The sequence below is a fragment of the Mustela erminea genome, chromosome 7 (genome assembly GCF_009829155.1).
Source record: "Mustela erminea isolate mMusErm1 chromosome 7, mMusErm1.Pri, whole genome shotgun sequence".
NCBI lineage: Eukaryota > Metazoa > Chordata > Mammalia > Carnivora > Mustelidae > Mustela > Mustela erminea.
In genome coordinates this window covers 20,474,202-20,499,911 of record NC_045620.1, presented here as the reverse complement: position 1 = coordinate 20,499,911, position 25,710 = coordinate 20,474,202, and the positions used below count along the sequence as shown (strand labels likewise).

The window sequence follows — 25,710 nt, the reverse complement described above, 5'->3', positions numbered from 1 at the left end:
ATCCAGGTTACCGAGTAGTAAGACAAGTGTAGTTTGTAGCTGATTCAAAGGACCTGGACCTCTCTTAGAGAGGCATCTGGGCCAGTCTGTGGTAGGTTTCAGCAGGATAGAGACATGATCGCACTCTGGAGGGCATTTGGAGAAGGGAAACCCAATTCAGAGATTTGGATGACCATCCAGGCAGGGAAAAGGAAGGACTACCTGATTAATAGCAGAAGTTGAAACACATGGAATGTACTATAGAGATAAACCCAAGCAGTCTTCAGTTGATTAGAGAAGGAAAAAAACTGAAGAACTTAGATTCTGAAGCTGAGTGACAAAGGAGATGTCAGTGCTATTTATAGAAATATGAATTATTTAGGAAGAGGACAGGTTTGGCAAGATGGGAAAGATGTATTTGGTTTTAGATTTAGATAATTAGATTAACTAATAGGTATCTTAGATCAGGAGAGACATTTAAGAAGCAGGGGGCAGAAGTATGTCAGGGCATGAGAGAATAGGGCTGGAATGGAGGCTGCTTACTCTAGGCAGAGAGATCAGGGAGGAGGAGCGCTAAGTAGAGACCTCTGGATCTTGGCATGAATGTGCAGGTGACCCTTGAGAGCAGGTCCAGAGTCAGTGACACTAGTGTAAGGGGCTGGGGGATGAGTGGTTAATGAGAGGCAGTGCACGTAAGCTACACGGTTAGCAGTTAGGAGAGGGGTACAAAGTGGATAACAGCATGAGGAAATGGCCTAGCTAAGGCAAGGCAAAGCTAGTTTTTACTTTTTTCTTTCTATTTTTTAAACTCATAGATGTGAGGAATATGAACATGCTTAGAGGCTGAAAGGAAGGAAGCAGTGGAGAAGGGCCTGTGTCTGCTAACACTGTAAGATGGGCTAGGAAAGCACTAAGTAATCGAATAAGAGTCTGAGTGACTCTTAAAAAAAAATAGCAAAACCATATTTCTGGTAAGACAGGAGAGAAGGAGTAAGCAGGTGGAGATTCAGAGACATTTGAAGGTGGAAAGGAGAGAAACTGAAGGAGCTCATGTAAATTTTAATTTTAGTTCTTAGCAATGAAATAGGGAATAAAAGATAGCTCATAAAATTGCCAGGCAGCCCAGCCCAGGTTAAATAGAATCGTCTGTAGTGAAATTACTTAACTTCCTGTGCTGACTGTCTTCTTTACAAGTCCTTGGGATCTGGAGGCATTAAGTAAAAAATTTGAGTGGTGTAAGAATATGGAAGAATAATGGCCATTTGTATGTTTAGAAGAGGGTACCAAAATGTTAGATTTGGTGGGGGTTGGGTGGGTTGGTTGGCATATAGATGAAGCCAGGATACTACTAGCCTGGGACAACATGAGGAGGGGTTGAATGCCCACAATGGTGGGAAAGCGAGTGAAGGTGTGGGAGAGATACAGGAGGGGGCTTGTGGTTGGAGAAGGGAATCTCATCATCGTAGCTCGTGAAAGTACAGCTTATCCGAGGTACAGAGTGTTCTTGTGGACGGCCAAAGTTGTGAGGGTTGAGGAGGTTATAGAAATACAAGCCAGGCTATTGGAAGGATCATTGCTCACCACAGAGGATAGAGTTAGACTAGGATTGAGCAGAAGCGAAGCAGGGGGTAGGGGAGATTCTCTGAATCTAGTGGAGTAATCCATTCAGATGAGGACTTTGAACATGAGGGGCTACAGGGTGAGGGTGGACAGTGGTGAGGGAGAGGGAGTGGAAGCAACAACCCCTACCCCTTTCTTGCCCATTTGAGGGGAAGCAGAGACAGAATGGTTTCATTTACAGTTTTTGGGTATTTGTTTTAACCTTGAAACGTGTTTGCTTGGTTGCATTCTCTACTGAATTGAAACTCTGTTGATCACTGAAAATTATCTGCATTTCCTTTGTTGCTTAAAGCTTTATTTTTATTCTTAAATTAAGATTAATCCTATTACTTTTCTGATAGTTCCAAAAAAATTAAATATTTGGTTTATTTCAGTTGGAAGAAAGACATGAAAAATTAAGGAATGGCATGACCCAGCAGATTGCTTATGAAGTACATCTTGAACAACAAAGTGAGGAAGAGCTGCGGAAGAGAAGTTTTCCTGATCCAGTTACGGATTGTAAGCCTCCACCTCCTGCCCAGGAATTCCAAACAGCACGCCTCTTCCTTTCTCACTTTGGATTTTTGTCCTTAGAAGCACTGAAGGTAATTTTCCTAAACCTCTATGAGTAAATATATTCATAAGTTAACATGGAGTTGATGATAGCCAAAACATTTTTATGAGAACAGAAGGAATTAAATAAATAAATCTTATCCTGCATGCAAGTCAATGAAATTCCGTGACGCTGTAGTTTTTACTCTGCAAGTTCAAGACCGTTTGTCAACCATGAATCCTTCTGGATTGAGGGGACAGTCCCCGTCTGAGGGGGCTGCTTTGGTAATACACCTAGCACTGAAATTTGCTGAGTAGTGTAGGGCCCATATCACATGTATAAATGAAATCTACAGATAATTAGAACAAGAATGTTAAAAATCTTCTATCAACGTTTATGACTGAAGGGACAGGCTACAGTGGGCTCTGCTCTTTCATGCCTCTTCTAAAAAGTAACAAGTATTTGTGAGCCGAGAAGTTCTTATGTTGTGCAGGTTCTAAGATCAGACTGGCTGGGTTTAGGTCCTGACACCAGTGCTTGCCAACCTTGTGGTCTTGGGCAATTGCCTGATGTCTCCGAGTCTTAGCTCCTCATCTGAAACGGAGACAGTGAAAGTCCCCGCCACACTGTGGCTGTGTGAGGCTGCATGAGATATTTCATGCAGTGCTTAGAGCACGGCCAGTCAGCCTGGAAGAGAAATATTGCCATTCTTCTTCTTCTTTTTTTCTTTAAGTAGGCTCCACACCCAGCATGGGGCTTGAACTCCCAACCCTGAGATCAAGTGTCACATACTCTACTGACAGCACCGGTCAGGGCCCAGATATTGCCATTTTTCTTCTTCTTCGTCTTCCTCCTTTTTAAAAGATTTTTAAGTCTTTTTAAATCTTTAAATCTTTTAAACCTCTCTATTTGAAAAAGAGAGAGCACAAGCAGGAGGTGGGGAGGTGAAGGGCGAGAGGTAGAAGCAGACTCCTCACTGAGCAGGGACCCAAATGTGGAACTAGATCCCAGCATCCTGAGATCATGACCTGAGTTGAAGGCAGACACTTAGCCTACTGAGCCACCCAGGCACCCCTCTTGCCATTGTTCTTGATTCCATTATCCTTAAAACAGTTTTACAAGGAAAGTGCTACTATCCCTGTTTTACAGATGTGAAAACAGGCTCAAAAATATGAAATAGCTTGCCTAAGGTGGATTTAGAGTTTGTACTAAGGCCACTTTGTTTTGAAAAGCACAATTGAAGTGTACCAGGGAAGAAGTTGCTCATTGCAGAAGTTGTCTCTGCTCTTACTCCCTAGCAGCTACTAGGGTCAATGTTTTAGGAAAGCAGGGTAACATTTCTGGTTTTGGGTTTCAGCACGTTGATGGAAAATGTTCTGAGTTGTAGAAAAGTGAGTTGGTGGTGGAGAGTATGAGCATTACTCTGAGCTCACACGAGTCGGGGGAGGGGCACAGGAAGAGGGAGAGAAGGAATCTCAAGCAGGCTCCAGCACAGAGCCCAGTGGTGGGGCTCAGTCTCACAATCCTGAGATCATGACCTGAGCTGAAAACAAGTCAGCTGTTTAACCGACTGAGCCACCCAGGCACCCCTGTGAAATTTATTTTTTACTAGAAAGTGTGATAAATTACAGAGAAAATAGGATTCAAAATTATATACAGAGTATGATCTCAATTGTCTTTGAAAAAATTATATACAGGGCACCTGGTTTGCTCAGTGGGTTAAAGCCTCTGCCTTCGGCTCAGGTCATGATCCCGGGGTCCTGGGATCGAGTCCCGCATCGAGCTCTCTGCTCGGTGGGGAGCATGCTAAAATCTTTAAAAAAAAAAAAGAGAAAAGAAAAGGAAAGAAAAAATTGTATACATAGTATGATCTCAATTGTCTTTGACAAAAAAATAGTTGAAAGGAAATATACAAGAATGTGAAGTAGTTTTTCTAGTTTAGGATAATGGTTGTGTTTATTCCCGCCAACTTTATAATTTTTTTACTTACATATATTAAACTATGAGCAAGTATTGCTTTTATAATTAGAATAATGAAAAGAGATAATAATTTCTCCTTTCTTCCTTTGGTGGTAGGAACCTGCAAATAGTCGCCTACCTCCTCACCTTATTGCACTTGATTCCACGATACCTGGATTTTTTGATGACATTGGGTATCTGGATCTCTTGCCATGTCGTCCCTTTGACACAGTTTTTATTTTCTATATGAAACCAGGTCAGAAAACCAACCAGGAGGTAAGATTTCTGCATTTTGGGGATAATTTTTTATGCTCTAAATGTTAAAACGTTTTACTTGGCTGTGTTTATCCATAGTGGTAGGTAGGTTATACATGATGCTTAAAGACTGTGAACCAGTTCAGAATGGAGTTAATGAAAATCGTGATGCTCAGAGTCCTAAGCCTTTTGACTCTCAAAAGAACGTGATGTAGAGAGGAGCCATAATGTGTCTTTCTTCCCCTTAAAGAATTCGGATTCAAAAGAAACTGAAATACAGAAGGTTAACCACAAAAAGCTTAAGGTGAAAAACAGCAGCAAATATTTACTGAGCATCTTCAGTGCCTGGTATAGAAATGAGTAACAGTCTTTCCTCTCAAGGAGCTTACCTTGCAGGTAATTTCACAAGCAAATAATTTCAGTTGAGGCATGCATAGCGTACAGTGGGGAGAAGAACACCTGAAATAAGGACAGAAGCGGAGGGCTTACGTAAAACTTAAGTTAAAGAAGACTTAAGTTGGTGCATGTATCAAAGAGAGTAGGAGAAGTATGAAGAAAAATATAAGATAAAGGATAATGGGAAAATGGAGAATAAATGACAAGGGAGTTAAAGCATCTGTTGGAAATGAATAGTTGAAACATGGAATTGGCAGGCATCTACGAACTTTTGACTAGGAAAGGGCCAAAGGAAGAGTTACCAAATACAGTATAAGATGTACAGGGCACTATGACTACATGGTCTCAGAATTTTACGGTAATACTTGTAACACTGGTAGCTAATCAAATTGAACACACCATAAGAAATTTATCAAAGTCACAAAATGTTTATTTCTATTAGAAGCACTATTTTAGATAATTGGTAGACTGTTAGAAAATGAGATTGACTTATGAGATTTATTATAAATGGTGAACTATTAGAAAACATGAGAGTTCTCACCTCATGCTATTGACTCACTAAATATTAAGTGTCCACGGTCAGTTAGGTGCCGGGGTTGTAGTGGTAAACAGATCTGCAAGGTATCTGACATTCCCAGAACTGCCATCTAAAGGGGAAGACAGATGACTAAAGAAACAGTCATAGTAAAGTGTGCTAATTAGAAGCATTTTATAGGAGCCATCAACAGGAAAACCTAACCTCCTTTTGAGAAGGTTAGGAGGAAAATATTTTAGCTGTTATCTGTGGTTATATTGAGAGTGGGTAAAAAGGGAAAAGCAGATTTTTACTAACAAAGTCGTAGCATGTGTAATGGCCCTGGAGGTTAAGAGAGAATTCCGTCTTCACCAAATTCACTGTGGAGTCCAGTATACTTGGAGCTTGGGCTCATGTGGGCTTATGATGGCTGGAGGTGAGACTAGTGGACTCCAGGTATTTGAAAGAACCTGAGAATGGGTTTGATTGCAGAGGTTGGGGATTTATTTGGAAGAAGTCTCATGCATGGTTCATATGACAATAGTAGGGTCATTTTTCTCCTTCCTGTAAAAGAAGACACAGACCGTTGAGATAACTCTTTTTTTTTTTTTTTAAAAGATTTTATTTATTTATTTGACAGAGAGAGATCACAAGTACGCAGAGAGGCAGGCAGAGAGAGAGGGGGAAGCAGGCTCCCTGCTGAGCAGAGAGCCCGATGTGGGGCTCGATCCCAGGACCCTGGGATCATGACCTGAGCTGAAAGCAGAGGCTTTAACCCACTGAGCCACCCAGGTGCCCCGTTGTTGAGATAACTCTTAAACTAATTCCATTTCCTTAGCTTTCTAGGCACTGAGAGGGATGAGAGCATCGCGCAGCCTGCAGCCTCGTATAGAATGTCTGAGCCCCACCTTCCCTAGCCGCAGGATAGCTTTAGGGTAATTTCTAGTCGCCAGCCAGGGCGACTAGAATCTGCTCATCTATTGTATCTTGACTAATTTTTCAGAAATTGTTTATTTAAAACTTCCACTTCTGAATAACAATTTTAATTGAAAGAAAACTGGAAGTGGCTGTCAAATCAGTTTCCTTACGCTTACAGGACTGTGAAGGGCTGTGGGTGAACTACATAAGGTACTTCTAACAAGTGTTTAAGATGTGATGGCCTGGCAAGTTTGACCCAGTGGGTTGACAAGTAACAGAGGGAACACCCCATATGTTGATTTGCTCAGGCCTCTGTATGGTCTTGAATAGATTAGCACTGATGAGCCACATCTGTGACTTATAGACCGACTCCATCACTGTCATTTGGAGAGTTTTAAGAATAGTGATTCCAGGATCCTACTTTTGCTGATGGTAGAAAGTCTGCAGTGGTCTAAGAGAATCTCATGTTTAAGATGTTGCTCGGGTGGCAGATTTATGTTTCCCTGGTCCTATAGAATCAGTGTCCGCTCACCCCTCTCTGAATTCAAGAATGCCTCAAATCTCTGTATGCTGATTTTGAGTGTTATATCAACAGTGTTACCTGAACACAGTGTTGCTGTGTTCAGTGTTAGGCGATCCTTTTATTTTTTGCCTTCATGTTGTGTGATTTGCTTATGTGTTTTATAGATGCAGTTCATACTGCAGACTTTTTTAATATTACCGATATCAGATTATAGGTTAAATGATCTTAGATTAAGAACTGTAGTTCAGATAAACCACTTAATAATTTTAGTCATTTATTCTCACAAGGGAGATAACATTGAATACAAAATGAAATAAAAGTTAAATGTTTTTATAATTACTAAACTAAAAGTTTAGTGAAACATTCAAGAAAAAAATATTCCCTTGCTGATTTTGATACATTCCCCCCTTTTCATTTATAATTTGTAGAGGATTTCTCATTTTCCTTCCATTAGCATAGGGTTTTCAACAACAGTACTATTGCTATTTTTGGCTAGATAATTCTTTGTTATGGAAGCTGTCCTACAAATAGGTCACTAGATGCCAGTAGCACCCCACAAGCTGCGATGACAGAACTGTCTTCAGAGATTCCAGTTGCCCCCTGGAGGGGGAATCATAAAACTATGATTTTAGGGACTTTTCTTTTTGAGACAAGTAAAAAGCCCAGGTATTAAATCTTGTATTTAGTGAAGAAGGGAGAACCTTCTGCTCATTCTGTTTTTGCTGGAATGGCTGCATTCTCTTTTATGGACTCGGAGAAGGATGTTTTCTCGCTTGTTTGTTAATTATACCTAATCTTTATTGAATTTTTAATAGATTTGTACTTTTTATATCCTTTCTTATGATGTGTAATAAAATAATCACATATCTGTGTAATGTATCTCACTAACCAGACAGTAAAGTCTGTGAAAACAGGGACATTGCAGTTTTAATTTACTTTAAGTAAACTTGTCTGGTTCAGTATTGTTTTGCAAGAGGGGAAGCTAAAGTCTTTACTTGCATTATCGCAGTTACTCTTCGCAAACATCATTATTATCCCTACTTTAAAGTTGAAGACACTGTAACAGTGAGGTTAAGAAACTTTCCCAAGGCCCAGCTAGGATTTGAACCCAAATCTGTCTTAACTAGAAGCATCATTTTTAACCAAAGGGATGTATTCCCAAGTTTATTCTGAGCTTAGACTTAATTTGTCAGATACTTTAAAGCTAACAGATTTTATGGAGATTTATTTATTTATTTATTTTCAAGATTTATTTTGATACGCTCTTTTGTTTCCTTCACTATGGCTGATGATTGGTATGTATTTCAGATTTTAAAGAATGTGGAATCTTCCAGAAATGTTCAGCCACATTTCCTAGAATTTTTGCTTTCCCTTGGCTGGTCAGTAGATGTGGGCAGACACCCGGGTTGGACTGGGCATGTTTCCACCAGTTGGTCTATTAACAGTTGTGATGATGGCGAAGGACCGGAACAAGGTAAAACTCATCATGGTCATTGTTTTTCCTTGTTTGTTACTCTTGGTTTCTCCCTCTTTACTATAAGTTTGTAGTCTTATTTTACAAAGAAACAAACCAGAGGTATATTAGAGAAAACTTTTCTTCCCCTAATTCAACTCCTCACAAGAGGCCACTTAACACTAGTTTGTATCTTCTTTCAGATGTCTTTTGTGTAAATGGGGAAAAAATTATAGACACATAAAGGTAGTTAATACAAAATTCATGGCTTAAATATCACAAGGCTAATAAGTTCCCTTTTATATTGTGAGTAAACAAATTCTGTTTTGTATAACAGTATTGTAATAAATTAAGATTTATTTGCTAACAAGTTTGCTAATGTATATTTTGCCCAATACAGTTTTCTGTTAACAGGTGTGTTTTATAGATATCGTGGCTATCATTAAAGGTTACATTCTTGGGACATTATATAAAAGCCTTTGTAGTAAACACCTGACTATCTTGGAGAGATTCATGCCCATATCTACAAATCTTCTTGGGGAACTATAATCAGAATAATAAATACCAGGGCAAGTATAAATTTAAATTTAAGACCTTTGCCCCTTCTGGCTCTTTGTTCTGAGGGCTCCTGAAGTCACTGGAGAGTTAATATTATCTCTGAAGTGGGTGATACCTGTGTCCAGTGCTTTGAATTATCAGAGTTGCTCTGTTAACCAGATTGTATTCTCTCAAGGTTTCCCACTGAATACCATGGTGACTTGTGACCTGTCATTTTTTCTGATTTCAGTCAAGGTTGAATGGAACTATTTGGGGATATACTCTAATCTTAATTTCCACATATCCTTTAATAATATGCTTGAGTATATTTAAGTCCTATAAGTAAACTGATAAAGAATATGCATATTTTTCAATTTGATGAATGTATCATTGGATGCTTATGGTTGCAGTAATAGAAAACTTGACCCAATCTGGCTTATATTTTAAAGGTCATTTATTATCTGATGTAAATTAAAATTCCAGAGCTTAGTGTACATTTTTGTTGTCATTTAACCAGCACCCTGTTCCCTTTCTCTGCAATTTTCCTTTAGCTCTACTGTTCGTATATCGATTTTGTCCCTAGCCTGGCTTCTCTCATAGTATGGAAAGGCCGTTCCAGGCTTTACATTCACATACCAACCCTAGCCCAAAGAGGAGAGATTAGCTGGGTCTCAGTACCTCCCTACACCCAGGTCCTGAGATACGCAGTGATTTGGCCACTCCAGACCTGTTGCTATGGCAGGAAAGATGGACTGACACTGGTAGAGAGCTGTAGACAAGGTACAACCGGTATGAAGAGTCAGTTTCACTTACAGTTCACACCTGCTACAGAATGCAGGAGGACGGGGGTGGGTGTTGGGGCAATAACCAAAGTGTCTACTATAGTAGATGCAATGTGCCTTCCCAGTGTCGAAACCAGGATCTGGCAAACTACAGCCCATCCTATTTTTGCAAATGAAATTTTATTGGAACTCAGCTACACTTGTTAATGTATTGTTTACGACTGCTTTCATGCTGTGGTGCTCTCATACTTGAGTCATTATGGCAGAGACCATTTGGCCTATAAAGCCTTATTTACTATCTGGTCCTTCACAGAGAAAGTTTGTTAACCTCTGGTCTAAACTTCTGTGTGCCACATCCTCACCAACATTAGATATCTACCAGTCTGTTAGCTGAGAAATTTTCTGTTTTTTTTTTTTTTTTTTTTTAAGATTTTATTTATTTATTTGACAGAGATTACAAGTAGATGGAGGGGCAGGCAGAGAGAGAGGAGGAAGCAGGCTCCCCACTGAGCAGAGAGCCCGATCTAGGGCTCGATCCCAGGACCCTCAGGTCATGACCGGAGCCGAAGGCAGAGGCTTTAACCCACTGAGCCACCCAGGCCCCCCCAATTTTCTGTTTTTAATTAAGATTGAGTTTCAGCATTTTTTCATATTTTTATTTCTCTCCGGAGAACTACTTGTTCATTTCTTCTTCCCAGTTTTTTTCAGGTTGTAGTTGGTCTTTTATGTATTACTGGTAGGGCATTATGTTCGTTTTAATTGAGAACTATACTAGCTCTCAGGAATGTTACTTTTGTTCATTCGTTCTTGCTGGCATAGAGCAGATACTATTACTCAGAATGCCTGTATGTTTTATGTTCTGTCACTGACCATTGGGGAAGGTGGAGCAGAAGCAGAGCTGAGGAGCAGTAGAGAGAGACCAGAGACAGGAATGCCTTGAAAGCAAGAGTATGAAACACACAGACACCTGCCCTAACTCTGTTCAGAGGTTTGTGGTAGTTGTCTTCCTTTGGATTATTACCTCTTCCCGAAAAACTGTTTTCATAATCTGCCTCATACAGATGAGTTCAAGGCTTTGCTAATCAGAAGTAGCCTAATTTAGAGTAGTTTCAGAAACTGTGAAATTTAAGATTTTATCATTTAAATTTAGTGTAAAGACATATAATGAACACTTAAAGTTTATTCTTCTTAAACACTCATTGGTTCTTGCTGGAAATGTGCCTTCTGTTGATTTCCATTTTATTAACCAGTTAAAATTTCATGAAGCAGGATGCAACTGATTTTTCCCACTTTTTGGAGCAGTAATGTAGTATTTCTCATTCCTAGATGAAGTTATTTCTTCTGAAGACGTTGGGGCTAGCATTTTCAATGGACAGAAGAAGGTGCTGTATTATGCCGATGCCCTTACGGAAATAGCTTTTGTAGTTCCTTCTCCTGTGGAGTCCTTAAGTAAGAGCATTTTTTGTATGGTGCTGTTTTAAAATCTATTTTTGTATTCACTGGTTTGTGCAGTATTTTTGCATTGGGAGATATTCTGAAGTCATCTAAGTCATTGTTTAACTTCTAAGGCATGATAGCATTGAGATTATGCAGAGGTATAGGATGTTAGCTCTTCTTAACTTTCTTAAGAACACTAGTTAAAGACAGGGTAGACTGAACCTCTCATAATAATCTTTAAGTAGAGAAGGGGACCCACTTCAGCCTGTTTTTTGTCTTTCTTTAATTAATATGTGGAAGGCTTACTTTCCGTATTATGCCGATTTTCCAGTTTATTCATTTTTTTCTCTATTTATGAATGAGCTCCCCCACGTACTTGCCTCTTTCCATGTGAGAGTCTTATGTGGAACCTCAGAGAATCCTACAATTGGAAGATTCTCTACAATTGGAAGATACATCTGGCTGATCTTCTGACACCAAGTAGGAGAAACTGCACAGCCTAGAAAAGGTGGCAAATTAAGCCTGTTCTTCAAAGGATCAGGAGTGATTATTACTTCCCAGTCTGAACCCATAGTCTTATCATGCCAAGAGCCTTTGCATCTCCCAAATTAAGCCCATTTCTTTGTGCCTGACCAGGCAGCAGGTAGAAAATTTTCATCTTCATTGAGAGCATCTGTAGGATGGGCTGCTATATACATCACACTGTTATGGTCTCATCTCTAGGCTAATGACTTCTCTCATGCCCTTATGCTGGTGGCCTCCTGACCTTTGTACTTGGGGCTTTGATTTCCTACACCAGTGCCCCCGGCCCCAACCCCTGTCTTATATTCTCCGGCCAGTTGTGTACTTGGCAGGAGAGAGCTTTCATGGTCTAGGTCAGTACCCCTAGCAGCTGTTTGCCTTCATGTCAAGACTGTGATCTACTACTCTAATTCCAGAAGCCAGGCCCCATTTGTCCTCTCTGAGTTGAGTCCCTGCTTCATCTCTAGCCCAGCCTGTTTGCATAGCGGAGCTAGAGCCTTGTCCTTGTACTTCATTTGCCACAGTTGGGTCTTCACCTCTTGTCAGGAAATGCCCTGTGTGCTGACTGTGCCCCTCCTCCTCCGGTTTCTTGAGATTTGTTTTTGTTTGTTTTTTCTGACTCTGTGTGCTTGTCTCCAATCAGATCACTTTTTAATCACAGAGACTAGGTACTCCGTGGCTTCGGAATGCCCCTGTGCCACTTGGTACCATGCTACATGATTGAATATGTAATCAAAATAGTTCAGAGAGTAACAGGTGGCCTATATTCTGCATCTGAAAAGTCAAAATATTTTCTGGTCCTACCTCAGTTATCCTGTAGCACAGGAGTTGACAAACTATGGCTCACAGGCCAAATCAGACCACTAAGAACAGTTGTCCCATTTTTAGCGTTGTAAATAAAATGCAGAGGAGAATGTGCCATAGAGACCTACATAACCAGCAAAGCCTAAAATATTTACTGACCCCTTACAGAAAAAGTTACCAAATTTTGTCTAGAGGTATTACTTCTCTTAAGTGACTTAGGTTAGACAATTAGCATAATTGAACACTTCTCTAAAGAGATAGTAAATATAATTGATTTTTTTCTTTACTCTATAGCTGATTCTTTGGAAAGTAACATCTCGGACCAAGATAGTGATTCAAATATGGATCTTATGCCTGGAATTCTAAAACAGCCATCCCTGACACTTGAGCTTTTCCCTAATCACACAGACAATCTTAATTCCTCACAGCGGGTAAGTAACTTTGTTGATAGAGCTCTGAAAATTTGTCATGCAGTGGGAGTAATTATAGAATCATGCCTTTAGTCACCTTTTAACTGTAACGTAGAGAGTAATGGTAGCAGTACTGATTCATTAGTATCTTAATTTTTTAAAATCAGATTCTCACAGTTTTCTTTTTTCCAGCTTGCAGCAAGTAGACAAATAAGACAGCCTCTGTTGTTTTCCTTGATTTGGCCATTTTGGTACCCATTCCTTCTCAGGCTTAAGTTTTTATCTGGTCCCTGAAATATCCATTAAAGATACAATAGTAGTGGGGTGCCTTGGTGGCTCAGTTGGTTAAACATCTGCCCTTTGACTCCGGTGATAATCTTGGGGTCCTGGGATCAAGCCCTGCATTGGGCTCCATGCTCAGCAGGGAGTCTGCTACTCCCTCTTCCTCTGCACCCCCCCGCCTCTCCCCACTCGTGCACACGCTAGTTCTTGCTCTCTCAAATAAATAAATAAACCTTAATAAAGAAAAGTACAACAGCAGCTGTATGTTCCACATCTTTAATCATGCAACATTCAACTTAAGTATACTCTGTACAAATGATAGCACTTTGGAGACTAGCCCAGTGTATGACTAGATGTAATGAGTGAGACACACAGCAGCCACTGCAAGAAGGGAGCATTTTACTTTTATATGATTTTTCTTGCCATATGAGTAGATGTTATGTCTTTATTTTTGTTTTCTCCTCATATTACCTCTTCATCCTTACTGGAAAGTGGACAAGTGAGTGATAGGAGGGTATGGGATCCTTTCATAAATGTGAGAAGATTGATTTGTAACAAATAATAGAAAGACAAAAGAAATGTAAACTTGATTAAAGCAGAGGTTTTCTTGGCAGGAGATTTCATGTACTTCTTTTCCTGGTGGGGCCTGTAATTGATTATTCTTTCCTGTTGATGATTCTTCTGTTGGCATCTATAATGGACAGTTATTCACGTAATTGCATTTGCATGGCATGGCTCCTTTTTCTAGCCTCCAGCTTTAGTGACGTTTCCCTTTGTTAATTTCTACACTACTGTCTAAAATAAAAATGTTATCTCAATAGATGCAGAAAAAGCAGTTGACTTTAAATTCAACATTCATTCATGACTTTCAGCAAACTCTGAATAGAAGAGAACTTTCTGAACCTGAGACAGAGCTCTACTGGAAGCCTAAGGTTATACTATACAGTATTGTTGACTGCTTTCCCCCTGAATGGAGGACAAAGCAAGAATATTTGCTCTTACCACTTGCATTCAACATGGAGTCCTATACAGGGAAATATGACAAGAAAAAGAAATAAAGTGCATAAGTATTGAAGAGAAGTAATACTGTTTGTATTTGCAGATGACATGATCATATATGTAGAAACCCTGAGGAATCTTTTTTAAAAAATCTACTAGATCTGCTGAGTGAGTTTATTAAGGTTATAGGAAAAAAGGCCACCGTGTTAGGCTGAATTCTAAGATAACCCCCAGGGACTCCTGCCCCCGTATGATGTCCTCCCCCTGTGTGTGTGTAGAACCTGTAAATATGATGAGCTATCCTGTGATTATGTTCTGTAATACAGCAAAAAGGATTTTGTGGGTATAGTTATTAAGGTTACTTTGAGTTAATCAAAAGGGATTACCCAGGTAGGCCTGACCTAATCACAGGAGCCCCCCCACCTTTTTTAAGATTTTATTGAGAAAGAGAGTGTGAGAGGGCATGGTAGGGGGAAGGGCAGAGGGGGAAGCAGACTCTCCGCTGAGCCAGGAGCCTGATAGAGGGCTCAATCCCAGGACTGCAGGATCATGACCTGAGCTGAAGGCAGATGCTTAACCAACTAAGCCACCCAGGCACCCCACAGGAGCCCTTTAAATCTAGGGCTAAAGTCAGATTCAGAAATGACTAGGAGCCATGGTAAGAAAATGGTCTCTGAGTGTGGCTGGTGTCTGCCACCGCTTTGGGGAAGATCTCTTAGTCACAGCCATTTTCTGTGACTGCCAGAACGCAAACAAAAATGGAAATAAGAATCTAGGGGAATTGCCATGGGCTGTGTCATCTGAACACAGGTATATTTCTGTGCTAATAAAGCAGTTTTATTTTTAAAATTCAACTTAGATATGAGATTCTCTCTTTTGTCCACGTAGCTTTGTTTAGGGCGTTAGCACAAACTCATCCCTACTATATGCCCTCACAGTGGTGTTGCTCAGTGCCAGTTTGCTAAAGGGGAGTCGCAGAGGCCTGCTAGCCTTTCAGAGAAACTTCATGCCGATCAGGTAGGCAGGGAAGCCAGAAGCAGATTGCATGATAACAAAGACACAAGCAACTCTTTTTTTCATTCTGTTGACAAGGAAAAGGACTTTTTTGGCCTAGATTGCAGTAGGAAACCTCTGGCCTAGAAAGGAGAACTAGAAGTAACTTGCTGATGGGACATTTTAGAGATTAGGATCCTCAGGCAAACCAGTGACGTTGCTGAGGTAAGGAAAGCATTCTGCTTACTGGCCGAAGATAATCGATAGACTCAAATCCTCTGAAGCCCTCATTAAGACATTGCCTGCAAATTTTTTAAAGATTTTATTTATCCATTTATTTTAGAGAGAGAGAGTGCACGCTAGCAGGTGGAAGGGCGGACAGAGGGAGAGGGAGAAAATCTCTAGCAGACATGGGGCTCGATCCCACAACCCCGAGATTAGGACCTGAGCCGAGTCAGATGCCCAACCGACTGAGCCGCCCTGGCAACTCCCCCACCAAGTTTTTATTTTTATTAATGTAAATTATAATTGGTCAGTATTCCTTATCTTCTTTGGAAATCTAAGATCCTCGTTTCTTTGTTCTAGGCTGAGACTTGATAAACAGGAGTCAAAAAAGAGCTTTTTTGCAAATATATTTTACTTTTTTTCTGAAGTGATTTCACTGGGCAGCTTGATGAATATGTGGTTGGGTCATTTTATTAAGACACTTCTTTTTTTCCCTCCCCCTTTTCCTATTCTGCTTTTCTCTACCTCATATAGCTTAGTCCCAGTTCCAGAATGAAGAAGCTTCCTCAGGGTCGCCCTGTGCCTCCCCTTGGACCTGAGACCAGAGTTTCTGTAGTCTGGGTGGAGCGCTATGATGATATAGGTACTGTATAAGGACTTTGTCCGTAAGTAAAATTATTGTAGAATGACAGTGACTTGCTGAATGTCTGAAGAGAGGAAGCACAGATGTGGTGTGGTGGCCAAAAGCTGGCGCTGGAGTTCAGCAAGCCTGAGTCGGCATCCCAGCTCCACCCCTCACTCAGTTTCTTTAAGCCTTAGAGTACTCGTCAGTTAAAAGTACTTTCTTTAAGCCTTAGAGTACTCGTGGCATCTCCTAGTTGTGATGATTTGATGAGACTAGTGGATGTAAAACTTTCAGCTATTCTCGATGTCACAGTGAATGGCTTGTTGTGAGTTGGTCCCACTCCATGTAGCTCCCGGTCATCCCAGGACCTCTGGAAAGGGGAAGAGGGAACAGTTCCCTCCCCTCTGGACGAACCCTACTGTCTAGTTCTGGTGTAAAGATTAATTTGTCCTTAGGAATTCTGCTGTGGGTAAGTTTCTCATGACTTTTATGTAAGCAACATAAGAGCATTAGAAATGCATGCTTAGCCTAGTATCTCATCCAGCTCAGGGTTTGTGGAAAAGTGTGATCATTGCTTTCCAACCAAGCTCTCAAAGACCACAGATCATGTTCTATAAATACTCAGCTTTAGATGCACTTAGCTAAAATTTGTCTTGAGGGAGATTTCTTTTTGGTAGGAATGGTCAGGATTATGTATTTTAGGATATCACAATCCATATATTCATTGCACACTTGTATAAAGAGATTAGGAAATTAGATTTCATACTATTTATTTTAGAAATATGAGGGAGATATTAATTGTAATGCTGTTACTTTCTTCCAGAAAACTTTCCCCTCTCAGACCTGCTGACAGAGATCAGTACTGGTGTGGAAACTACTGCAAACAGTAGCACTTCTCTGAGGTACACTCTTTATTTGTGTCAGGCTCACCAGCATGTCTTGAAGCATAGAAAAATCTATTCGTTACAGTATATCAGTTGTGATTTCATAAAGATAAGAAAACAAAAGGGATGGAGGCAATAGGAAATAAACATAAGGAAAAAAAATCAAAGAAGTTGGTAGATACGTGCACAAGGTGATAAATTAACAGGCATTTTAAAATGGCATAATTAATTGCTATTTTATATTCATCTGCAGCAAAGAGAAAAATGAATAGGTGGGAGCAGTTAAGCATTAATGAAGACTGTAACACGGACTGCCAGTATTAGAGAGAAGTAATAGAGTTAAATTGGTTAAAACATTCTGGATAGTTAAAATGTCCTAACTAAATGAGCTATTTAATGGGGAAATATTTCTAAGTAAAATGTAATGTTAACCTTATTATAGTAGTAAGATTCCTATTTTAGCTGCCCATACACAAAAAGGATAAAAGGGTATAATTAGATTCTAAAATTAGTAACAATGTATCTCTATAGGCTTTATAGTCTCAAGACTTTCTGCTCGCTTGCTTTCTTGCTTTTGGTTTAAATAGGTATTTTAAAACAATTCACAAGAAGTGCCATTATCATCTCTGTTTTACAAATGGAATAAAATAGGCTGATAGAAATTATTCGTCAGTATCACATTCAGTAAATGAAAGAGAAGGTGATCTGAACTCAGGCTTCTGACCCCAGATGCCAACCTTATTTCATACATCAGAGATCTGCCCTTGATATCAAGTTACATAACCTGATTTGTATTGCGTGTAAGATGAATTGCTCCCCACAAGAAGGAGGAACTAAATGAAAGTCCCACAGCTGGTTGCTGGATCTACCCCCCCAGAGATTCCTCTCCCTTTGCTTCTATCCTGTGTCCCTAGTGGTTTTAAAACACATTTTTAAGCCCTTTTTTTTATTAGTTTGAAAAGCCCAACTGCAGTGATGGGCATTAGGGCCAGGTGTTAATGGGGGTTTGGGGTGGGGTGCAGCAACGTGGGCTCCCAGAAGGAGGATTCTGAGCAGAGTGACATGTTGAGTGCTATCAGACTACATCAAGCTTGGCATCAAGTGTCCTTAATTTTCTTAAATTACACATGGAGAACTTCAGCTTTTATGTGGTTGGGGTGAAAAAAGTTTTCTTTTCTTTTCTTAAGATCTACCACTCTTGAAAAAGAAGTTCCTGTCATCTTTATCCACCCTTTAAACACTGGATTATTCCGGATAAAAATTCAAGGAGCCACTGGAAAATTTAACATGGTCATCCCGCTTGTGGATGGGATGATTGTCAGCAGGCGAGCACTTGGTAAGGCCTTCATATGTGGCCAGAGTTAAGGTTTCTCTCTTTTTTAAAATTTATTTGCTTTAATATTTTTATGAACCAAGAAGTAGAAATAAAGAAATGGTGATATTACTTAATAGATCCTACATGTAGAAAATGCTGTGGTTTGGGGCACCTGGATGGCTCAGTTGGTCAGGTGTCTGCCTTTGACTCAGGTCATGAGCTCAGGGTCCTGGGATCAAGTCCCACATCGGACTCCCTGCTCAGTGGGAAGTCTGCTTCTCCCTTACCTTCTCCGTGCTCATTCTCTCTCTCGCAGTTGCTGTCTCTCAAATCAAATCTAAAAAGAAAAAAAAGAAATTTCCAACGTTCTTGTTAACTAAGAAGCATGTTTTGTTCTTTTTTAACTGTGCTTCCTCTACTTAAGTACATGTAGAACTATAATTCACGAACTTCCAGGCCTAGAAAATCAGAGAGCTGTTTATAATCCAGGGCAGGAAAATGGGTTGTCAGACCAGATTTACTTCTGCTTTCCCTGGTTTATTTCTTCTAGCAGTTTTGTCTCAGTAGAGTGTTGTCCATTTCTCCAGGGATGGGAAGTTTTGCACATGGAATGAACTAGGTTTGACTTTGTAGAGAGTAGTTCACTTTGAATACTGATAGTTCACCCAGACAGCTCGTTACTCACATTGAATTTAATACCATCTGTTTTTTCAAGGTTTTCTGGTAAGGCAGACTGTAATTAATATTTGTAGAAGAAAGAGACTGGAGAGTGACTCCTACAGTCCACCACATGTCCGCCGGAAACAGAAAATCACAGACATCGTCAACAAGTACCGGAATAAGCAGCTGGAGCCAGAGTTTTATACTTCACTTTTCCAGGAGGTTGGACTCAAGAACTGCACTTCTTAGACACTGTCTGTCTAGGACTCTTGAACTCCAGTTTGGGGCTATGATATCAGAGCAAAACAATTGGATAGGTGATCACTGTAAAAAGAAAAACCAATCACTCCCCAAGAGCTTACTGTTTAATCACCAGAATAGAAGAAACACATTATAAACCCATTTGATAGAAGACTTTTGGCTTTCTAGTGAAATGGGCTCCCAGACACAATCATATTCCTGCTGGTAATGATGATATACATTTTAGCCATAAACTTTCTTTTAAAAGTGACAATTTTAGTTAAATATAAGCCTTTTGAGGAGAAAGGCTTCCTGCATCTCAGTTAAACACGTGCATTGGTAGTATCAAATTTGCAAATTAGAAGTTGAAGATAGTTTTATACTTCACTTTTTAGGAGGTTATGTTCAGAATTAAAATCTGTCTCAGAATCTTCCAGGACATTCAAAGACTCATGCTGATGATAGCATGGAGGAGAAGGAAAGAAATCTCAGCTTTCTGCTCACTTGTAAGTTTATTTGTCGTCCAGCTGTCCGCCTGACAGAAATGAGCATAAATGTGTTTTGTTTAGGTAAGAAGCCTGACATTAAAATATTTCATGTTTCCTCTCCACCTTTCACAAAGTTATCGTCCTCATTACTGCACAGATCTCTCTGAAGGCCTCAGTTTCTGGGCAGCCCAGGAGCAGATCTACATTGGAGGCATGGCTCTGTCCTTTAAAGGGGACACGAGTGGCGTTGGGGTTAGAAAGTGAGACAGCAGTGATGCCTCCACTCTCTCCATTGCTGTGTGGCTTGGGACATGATGACAGGCTAAGCATTCGTAATTCCTTGGTTAAATTTTAAGAAATGGAAGTTCGCAACAAGGGTTGAAAATAACTTGGTTTCATCCATTGACTCTTACTTCAGGACCAAGCAGGAAACTGCAGTAGTTTATGAAGGATTCTAATTTGGGGTTCAGGAAACAGCCTCTCAACGCTACTAATTCAGATCTCTCCGAGGGCGCTCCTGGATTTCATCGTAATTGGCAAACATTAGTGACCACCCCCTAGGGTGACTGCTATTAGAAATGGTTGTTGTTGTCATGTTTTCTGGACTTTTGCCAGCCAAAGGCACAACAAATCCCTGCCCGGGTTTTGGAAATATTTGTTACCTCACTGCTGCTTTTCTGCCAGGGATAAATATTTTGAAGTGGCCAGACCCAGAGCAACCTTCCGAGGATTCCTGTTACAGTGCTAGAGTATACACTGCTCATTTCTCCTGTTCTTCCATGCTTTCTTCTTTATTAAGATTATTTTATGTTAAGAAAATAAGTGACATTTGAAGTCCAAAGAGGAGTGCTCACAGCTGTTTTAGGGGTGGTTTTCCACGTGAACTCTGGAGTCAATAGACTGTAGGTCAGGGCTGCGATGGTGTGTTTGGTTTGATGTTTGGGGAGTTCATTGAGGGGATAACGTAGGGCTTAGTTCCCTGTGCAGATATTTCTATTCCAAAAGTACGTGTTTTGTCATCTATGAGCAAGAAATTTGGGTATCCTAGCAACTCTTGGGTTTAAGTTTGCTGTACCCGTTCCTTCATATTTGTTTTAAGCTCAGGTAAAGCTTACCTCCTCCTCCTGTGACTCCTGTTTCCATTCAGGGTATGGTATTTTTGAATAATTGATTTTCTTTTTAATCTGGGCAATAAATTGATGTTTCCAGATGGTAGCATGGGGGTAGGGGTGTAGGATAAAGATGAGCAAATTCTACTCTAAAAATATTTTATTAACTCAGCAGGTGTAAAGTGAAGTTTAACAACTTTCATGGAAATTCCAGATTGACATTTCATGGGAAAAATGGGCCTTTTTTCTGGTGGACTTGAACAAAGAAGGCTTAAGTCAATAGGCAACTCATAACATTCCAGAGGTTAAAAATAACTGATGTAGGTGTGCTTCCTCAGTGTGATTCTTCAGATAAAACCTTTAGCACAGATTTACTGTCAGCAAAATATACTGTGATGTGCGTGTTGAGGGTAGGCTTCCTGATCCTTCCGTTTGCTCTCATTTCTGGCAATGCTTTGTAATTCTCCTGACTGAGAAGTGAATAACCGTGTTGAATGCAGTTTGTAATCTGGAAGCCTGTGATCTCCCAGGGAAGGAGGGATCGATGCAGAGCTGTGCAGCCCCCGAAGGCATGAGACCCCAGTGTGTACAGCACAAGTAGAACATAGGGGTACATCTACCTCATGAGGTGCCCCTTCCTTCTGCTCAAAATAACATTTACCTAAAAAGGGAGTATGGTAAGAACACTGGGAACCTTTCACTAGTATGGGTTTGAGTTCATGGTCACTAAGTTCACCCAATTGCCTTTGCTAGAATCACTTCAAGTAGAATAATGCCAGAGGAGCATATTTAGTCCCTAGTGATAACCTTTAGTAGTCCACTTGATAAATTTGGTTCCTAACCTTCAAAGGGAAGCCTGGACCACTTTGGTCTGTGGCTTAAACAGTATAGTTGCTGCATGTGACAGGTATTCTCAGGGGGTGGATGAGTGTGGCATTCGGTGACAAGGAAAGCATTACCCAAGGGACAGAGGCAGGTAGCCCCTTGTAGTCCTTTTTCCCATTCGGGAGATCAGAGCTTTCCTCCTTTCTGGTTGGGAGCATTGACGACAGTGAGGAGGCTTTTGCCTTTTCTTGGTCAGCCAGCTCCCACTTTTGTCCTGTGCTTCCTCATAAGACCTCCTCCTACCTGGCACTGGCCCTCCGAAAGGAATAGTTACGTGGTAGGTTCACCCCCTCCTGCGCTGGCCATACACAGCCACGTGTGTGCGTGCTGTCCTCCATTTCCTGGTCCTCGATTTCAGGGTGGCCCATTCTCCTCTGGACTCCCTTACAAATAGAAAAGACCTACGTCTTTGGCCAGTAATGTCGGTTGCCCGCAGGCTGTGTATATGAGGCCTTTATGAACGGTTACTTTCTGCCTACTGTGGGGAAGCATTTGTGAGGCTCTCCGGAGTGATTTTCAGAGAGACCGTCTTCGGGAGCATTTATTTCCGTTGGAAGGTAAGACTTTACCCAAGGTGGAAATCAGCCTTGCTCAAAGACCCGCTTTGAGGTATATAGTAAAGATGTATTGGGGGTAATTTGACACTCTTGCTGGCAGTGGTTCTCCATTCAGCATTTTAAAACCCATTCATGTTATATCTTCCTGAAAATATTTGATTTATGTGTTTACATGAAACAATAAGTTGAATGAGATGGTCTGTTCTAAGGATTTCCGTGACAGCCTCTTTTCCTGAGATGGAGAGATTGGAGGTAATCCACCCGCTCAGCGTGGAATCAAACTGTGGGTTCTCGGTAGCTGAAGAAGCCATGTACTGTATAGTGTTTTTCTCAGAGCATCAGCTCACGTTCCTCAGATGCTTTTCTTTTTTTAATGGTGAGGGAAAAGGTGTAATTTGGGATTCCACAGTGCCTTGCATATAGTAGGCGCCCAATAAACATTTGTTGAAGCAAACCAAGTTTCCCAAGTCCTTGCCTCTTGCAGTGACCAAGAACATCTTTCTCCTCTGAAGGGCTTGGCAGTTGTGGCTAAAAAATAAACAGTATCATTATTTGCTTGAAATCATATATACAATTTGTATGAATTTCGGTATGTTGCCAAGACATGATCTTTTTCTTATTGTATTTTCTGTAAATATTTCTGGCACTGAACTGTAAAGTAAAGGCAAAATGTAAATACGAAGGTGTACCTGTGTCCCTGCCTCCTGTGTTTTCTCTTCATCAGTTAGGGAAAAAGGCCCAGAGGCTTGTTTGTATTTATGCCGATCCTTTGTCCAGAAGAAACCCATGGAATATTGAATGTAATACATTTAGTCAATTAAATTTTAAGGAGATTCTTATCTAATAACGTTGTGTGTGCTTTTGGTGACAGGCTGGGTTTTGACTTACACTGGTGTTTCTAATTTACTCTTTCCAGGGCTGTGTGCTCTGCTTTGCCTGACCTTCCTAATTTAGATCTATGGGTTTTCACACTGGTTTTGTAGAGTTTCATGGAATACTGAAAGTTAGATTACTTTTTTAACAGAATTATAACTGACATGCAGCATTATATTGTATTAGTTTCAGGCTACAACATAGTGATTTGCTGTTTTTATACACTATTAATTGATTACTTCCATAGGTATAAGTTACTCTCTGCCACTGTACAAGTCATCACAGGGCTTGTGTAATGAAAACACTGCCAGCAGAAACCCGCCGTACAGAGGCTTGTGATCACCGAGGGGCCGGCTGCCTGTATCTTAGGGACACAGAAAAGCAGCTTTACCTTCTGCCTGCCCCAAATCCGGGCTCTGCCAGGCCTAGCAGTCAGGAAAGGGGAGACGCAGGGGCGGTCATCCTCCACCCACCTACTGCCCCGTGAGTAAGGTTGGCTTGAGAGGGTTCCACACAGCCTGATTAGCACCTTCCTACCAAGACCACACGTGTGGGGAACCAAGGAAACAGCAGTGAGATGGTTAGGGTGCGTGCTGCTGCCAAGAGCTGTCCCTCCAGCCTATCACTGACTTGACGGGACATTAACAGGGGACTCTCTGAGCTGCCTTCCCTGTAATTGTGCGTCCACGCCTGCTCTGCCCACAGGACCTCTAGCCGGTTCTTGGTGACCAGGGAAGCGTCAGGCTGATTGCACAGTGGTCTGGTTCCGGGCTCTGGTGAGAAAATGTTCTTTCAAGCCTTTCCCACCAGTGCTGCTCAGCCTCTTCGGGACTCAGTGTCAAAGGATCCCCACCCCCACCCCAGCCCAAACCTCTCCTGGTCTTGGCCTCTAGGCTCGGAGTGGCACACACTGTAATGCCCTCTTGCCCGGGCCACCCCTTCTGGGGATTCGGGTCTCTAAGTCTCCGGGCTAAGACTCTAAGCACTGGCTTCCAAGCTCCGGCTCTCCCCTCCCCTCTCCTCCTTACACCCCTCCCCTACTTTCCCTGTGGCTGGCCTTTAGCCTTTCTCCCTGAGCTGGTGTCCTCCTATAAGGGGGTCCTTCCGAAACCCCAAGCCTCCCCCAGGTCTACCACCGGATTCCTGTAGCTGTTCTCCCAGCCTGGAACTGGATCTGCCTGACTTTCCGACCCACGCTCCGTGAGCTGCTGTGGCGCCGGAAACGGGGCTGGATCAGACTGGTTGCTCACTGAGCCTTACCTAGAGTTTCTGAGTCGAGCAGGGGGTAGCGTAGGAATTGGTGTGTTTCACAGGACACTTGCCGGTAGTGACTGAGGTAGCCGGCCCAGGACCCTTGTGGGGATTGAGGGTTCTGCCTCGCTCCCTTCCACAAGCCGCAGCCGATCCACCTGTGAACTCCCCGCACCTGTCAGGCTCCGCGTCTGGCCAGCGTCTCCCTCCAGCTCTGGGATGGCCAGGCCCTGGAGGTCCTCCTTCCCGACCCAGGGCCTGGCACATGGAGGTGTGCTACTACATGAACGAACGAGTGACAGGTGTGGTGGGGAGAGAAGATGGCATTTGAGAATATTCTCCCTACTTGGGAGCCAAAGGAACAAAGCCAACTACTTTAGAAGCCCCTCACTGAAAACTGTCCTAAGGCGAGATGCCAAAGTTTCCAGAGTAAATAGACATTTATTGAGGGCCTCCTGCGTGTTAGTTTGTAAATGGCAGCCCAGTGACCCAGGCTGGCCCAGCAGATTTGTTTTCTTGAGCTAACAGTGTTTTAGTGCTTGATGCAACATTTTTAAATTGGAAGATTTTGCATAAAAATGGGAGGCCCTCTTAGGAACGGAGATGTGCCAGTACCAGGCCTGCCTTTCACACACAGCAGTTACTCCCTGAAGCTGCGACAGCTGCCTGCTTCGATGCACCGAACTCAGTTTGGGTCGCCGCATCCCCCCCTCCCAGTGCCACCAAGAGCACATGTGGGCACCTGTAGCCAGAAGGACAGGCCCTGAGATCTGGTGGGCTCCTAAAGGAACCTGTGACCTCAAATTCTTGAATAGCCACCTGGGGTCGATGTTTATCCCATCATTTATTCTTCTAGCAGCTTGCTGAAGTAAGAATTCCTTCCATCTTACAAGAGGATCCAAGGAGGTGTCCCATGAACCCATAGCATTTTAGCAGGGATTCCAACCCAGACCTGCCTGCCTGGAAGCCTGGGCTTTTTGTTCTTGGCCAAACTGTCTCACTGCCAGTAGTTCCCACCCGCTTGTCCAAAACAGCTCTCCTTTTGCCTGAAAGACACTGACTTCCTTGTTAGGTCATCCGCTCAGTCACAGTTGAGCTGAGAGCAGAGTGTGGGCCGGCCCACTGGGTCCCCAGGGCAGCCCTGCCAGCCCAGCCCAGGCAGGCCTGGCTTAGCCACACACCATGAAGTACCCTCTGGTGCCGCTGGTGAACAACCTCACATTTTCTTTCCTGGTGTTCTGGCTCTGGCTGCCTGTGAGCTTGCTGTTGGTCCTGCTGATCGTCTGGCTCCGCTTCTTACTGAGCCAAGGTGAGCTGCCTGGGCCGGGCCCTAATCCTGGAGCTGAGCAGGGGATCCTGAAGCTGGGCAGGCGGGTCCTGAAGCAATGGCAGAGAGAAAAGTTTCCTTCATGCTCTTTAACCGCTGGCTGAGTCGCCCATAGGAGCAAAGGATTCATTGAGTAGTGTAGAGGCCAAGAGTGAGCCCCCAAGTTTGGGAAGTGGTTGTGTGTGTGTGTGTGCGCACGCACACCTGTGTCCCCTCACAGCCACTGCTAGCACAGAAGGTCTTTGGCACAGATCAGAAAGAGGTGGCTCCTGTCCCCAGATGAATTAGTAAAAGGGGCCCTTTGCTGTGACTAGCCAGGGCACAAGGGGTGGGGGAACAAGGCATGCGCTGGACTT

The 25,710-nt window shown here is 42.0% G+C and overlaps 2 protein-coding genes across 7 annotated transcripts in view; both read left to right on the top strand.

Moving 5' to 3' along the window:
- RALGAPB (Ral GTPase activating protein non-catalytic subunit beta) overlaps positions 1-22,750 on the top strand; it is an 82,198-nt gene extending 59,448 nt beyond the window's left edge. Inside the window, 9 exon segments of the mRNA XM_032350688.1 lie at positions 1,974-2,183; positions 4,208-4,366; positions 8,005-8,170; positions 10,795-10,917; positions 12,526-12,662; positions 15,675-15,783; positions 16,589-16,667; positions 17,837-17,985; positions 18,680-22,750. Of these exon segments, the coding sequence (XP_032206579.1) occupies positions 1,974-2,183; positions 4,208-4,366; positions 8,005-8,170; positions 10,795-10,917; positions 12,526-12,662; positions 15,675-15,783; positions 16,589-16,667; positions 17,837-17,985; positions 18,680-18,873 (1,326 nt within the window). The 3' untranslated portion in view covers positions 18,874-22,750.
- Positions 22,751-24,318: 1,568 nt separating this feature from the next.
- ADIG (adipogenin) overlaps positions 24,319-25,710 on the top strand; it is a 39,187-nt gene continuing 37,795 nt past the window's right edge. For 5 of the 6 annotated variants that reach the window (XR_004287491.1, XM_032350685.1, XM_032350686.1 and 2 more), the window contains exon 1: positions 24,319-25,336. Coding sequence is in view for 5 of the 6 variants with exons in the window: in XM_032350685.1 (XP_032206576.1) it covers positions 25,210-25,336 (127 nt within the window). In the remaining variant the exon portion in view is untranslated. The remainder of the gene's footprint in view (positions 25,337-25,710) is intronic. The other variant, XM_032350687.1, reaches the window with a different exon arrangement.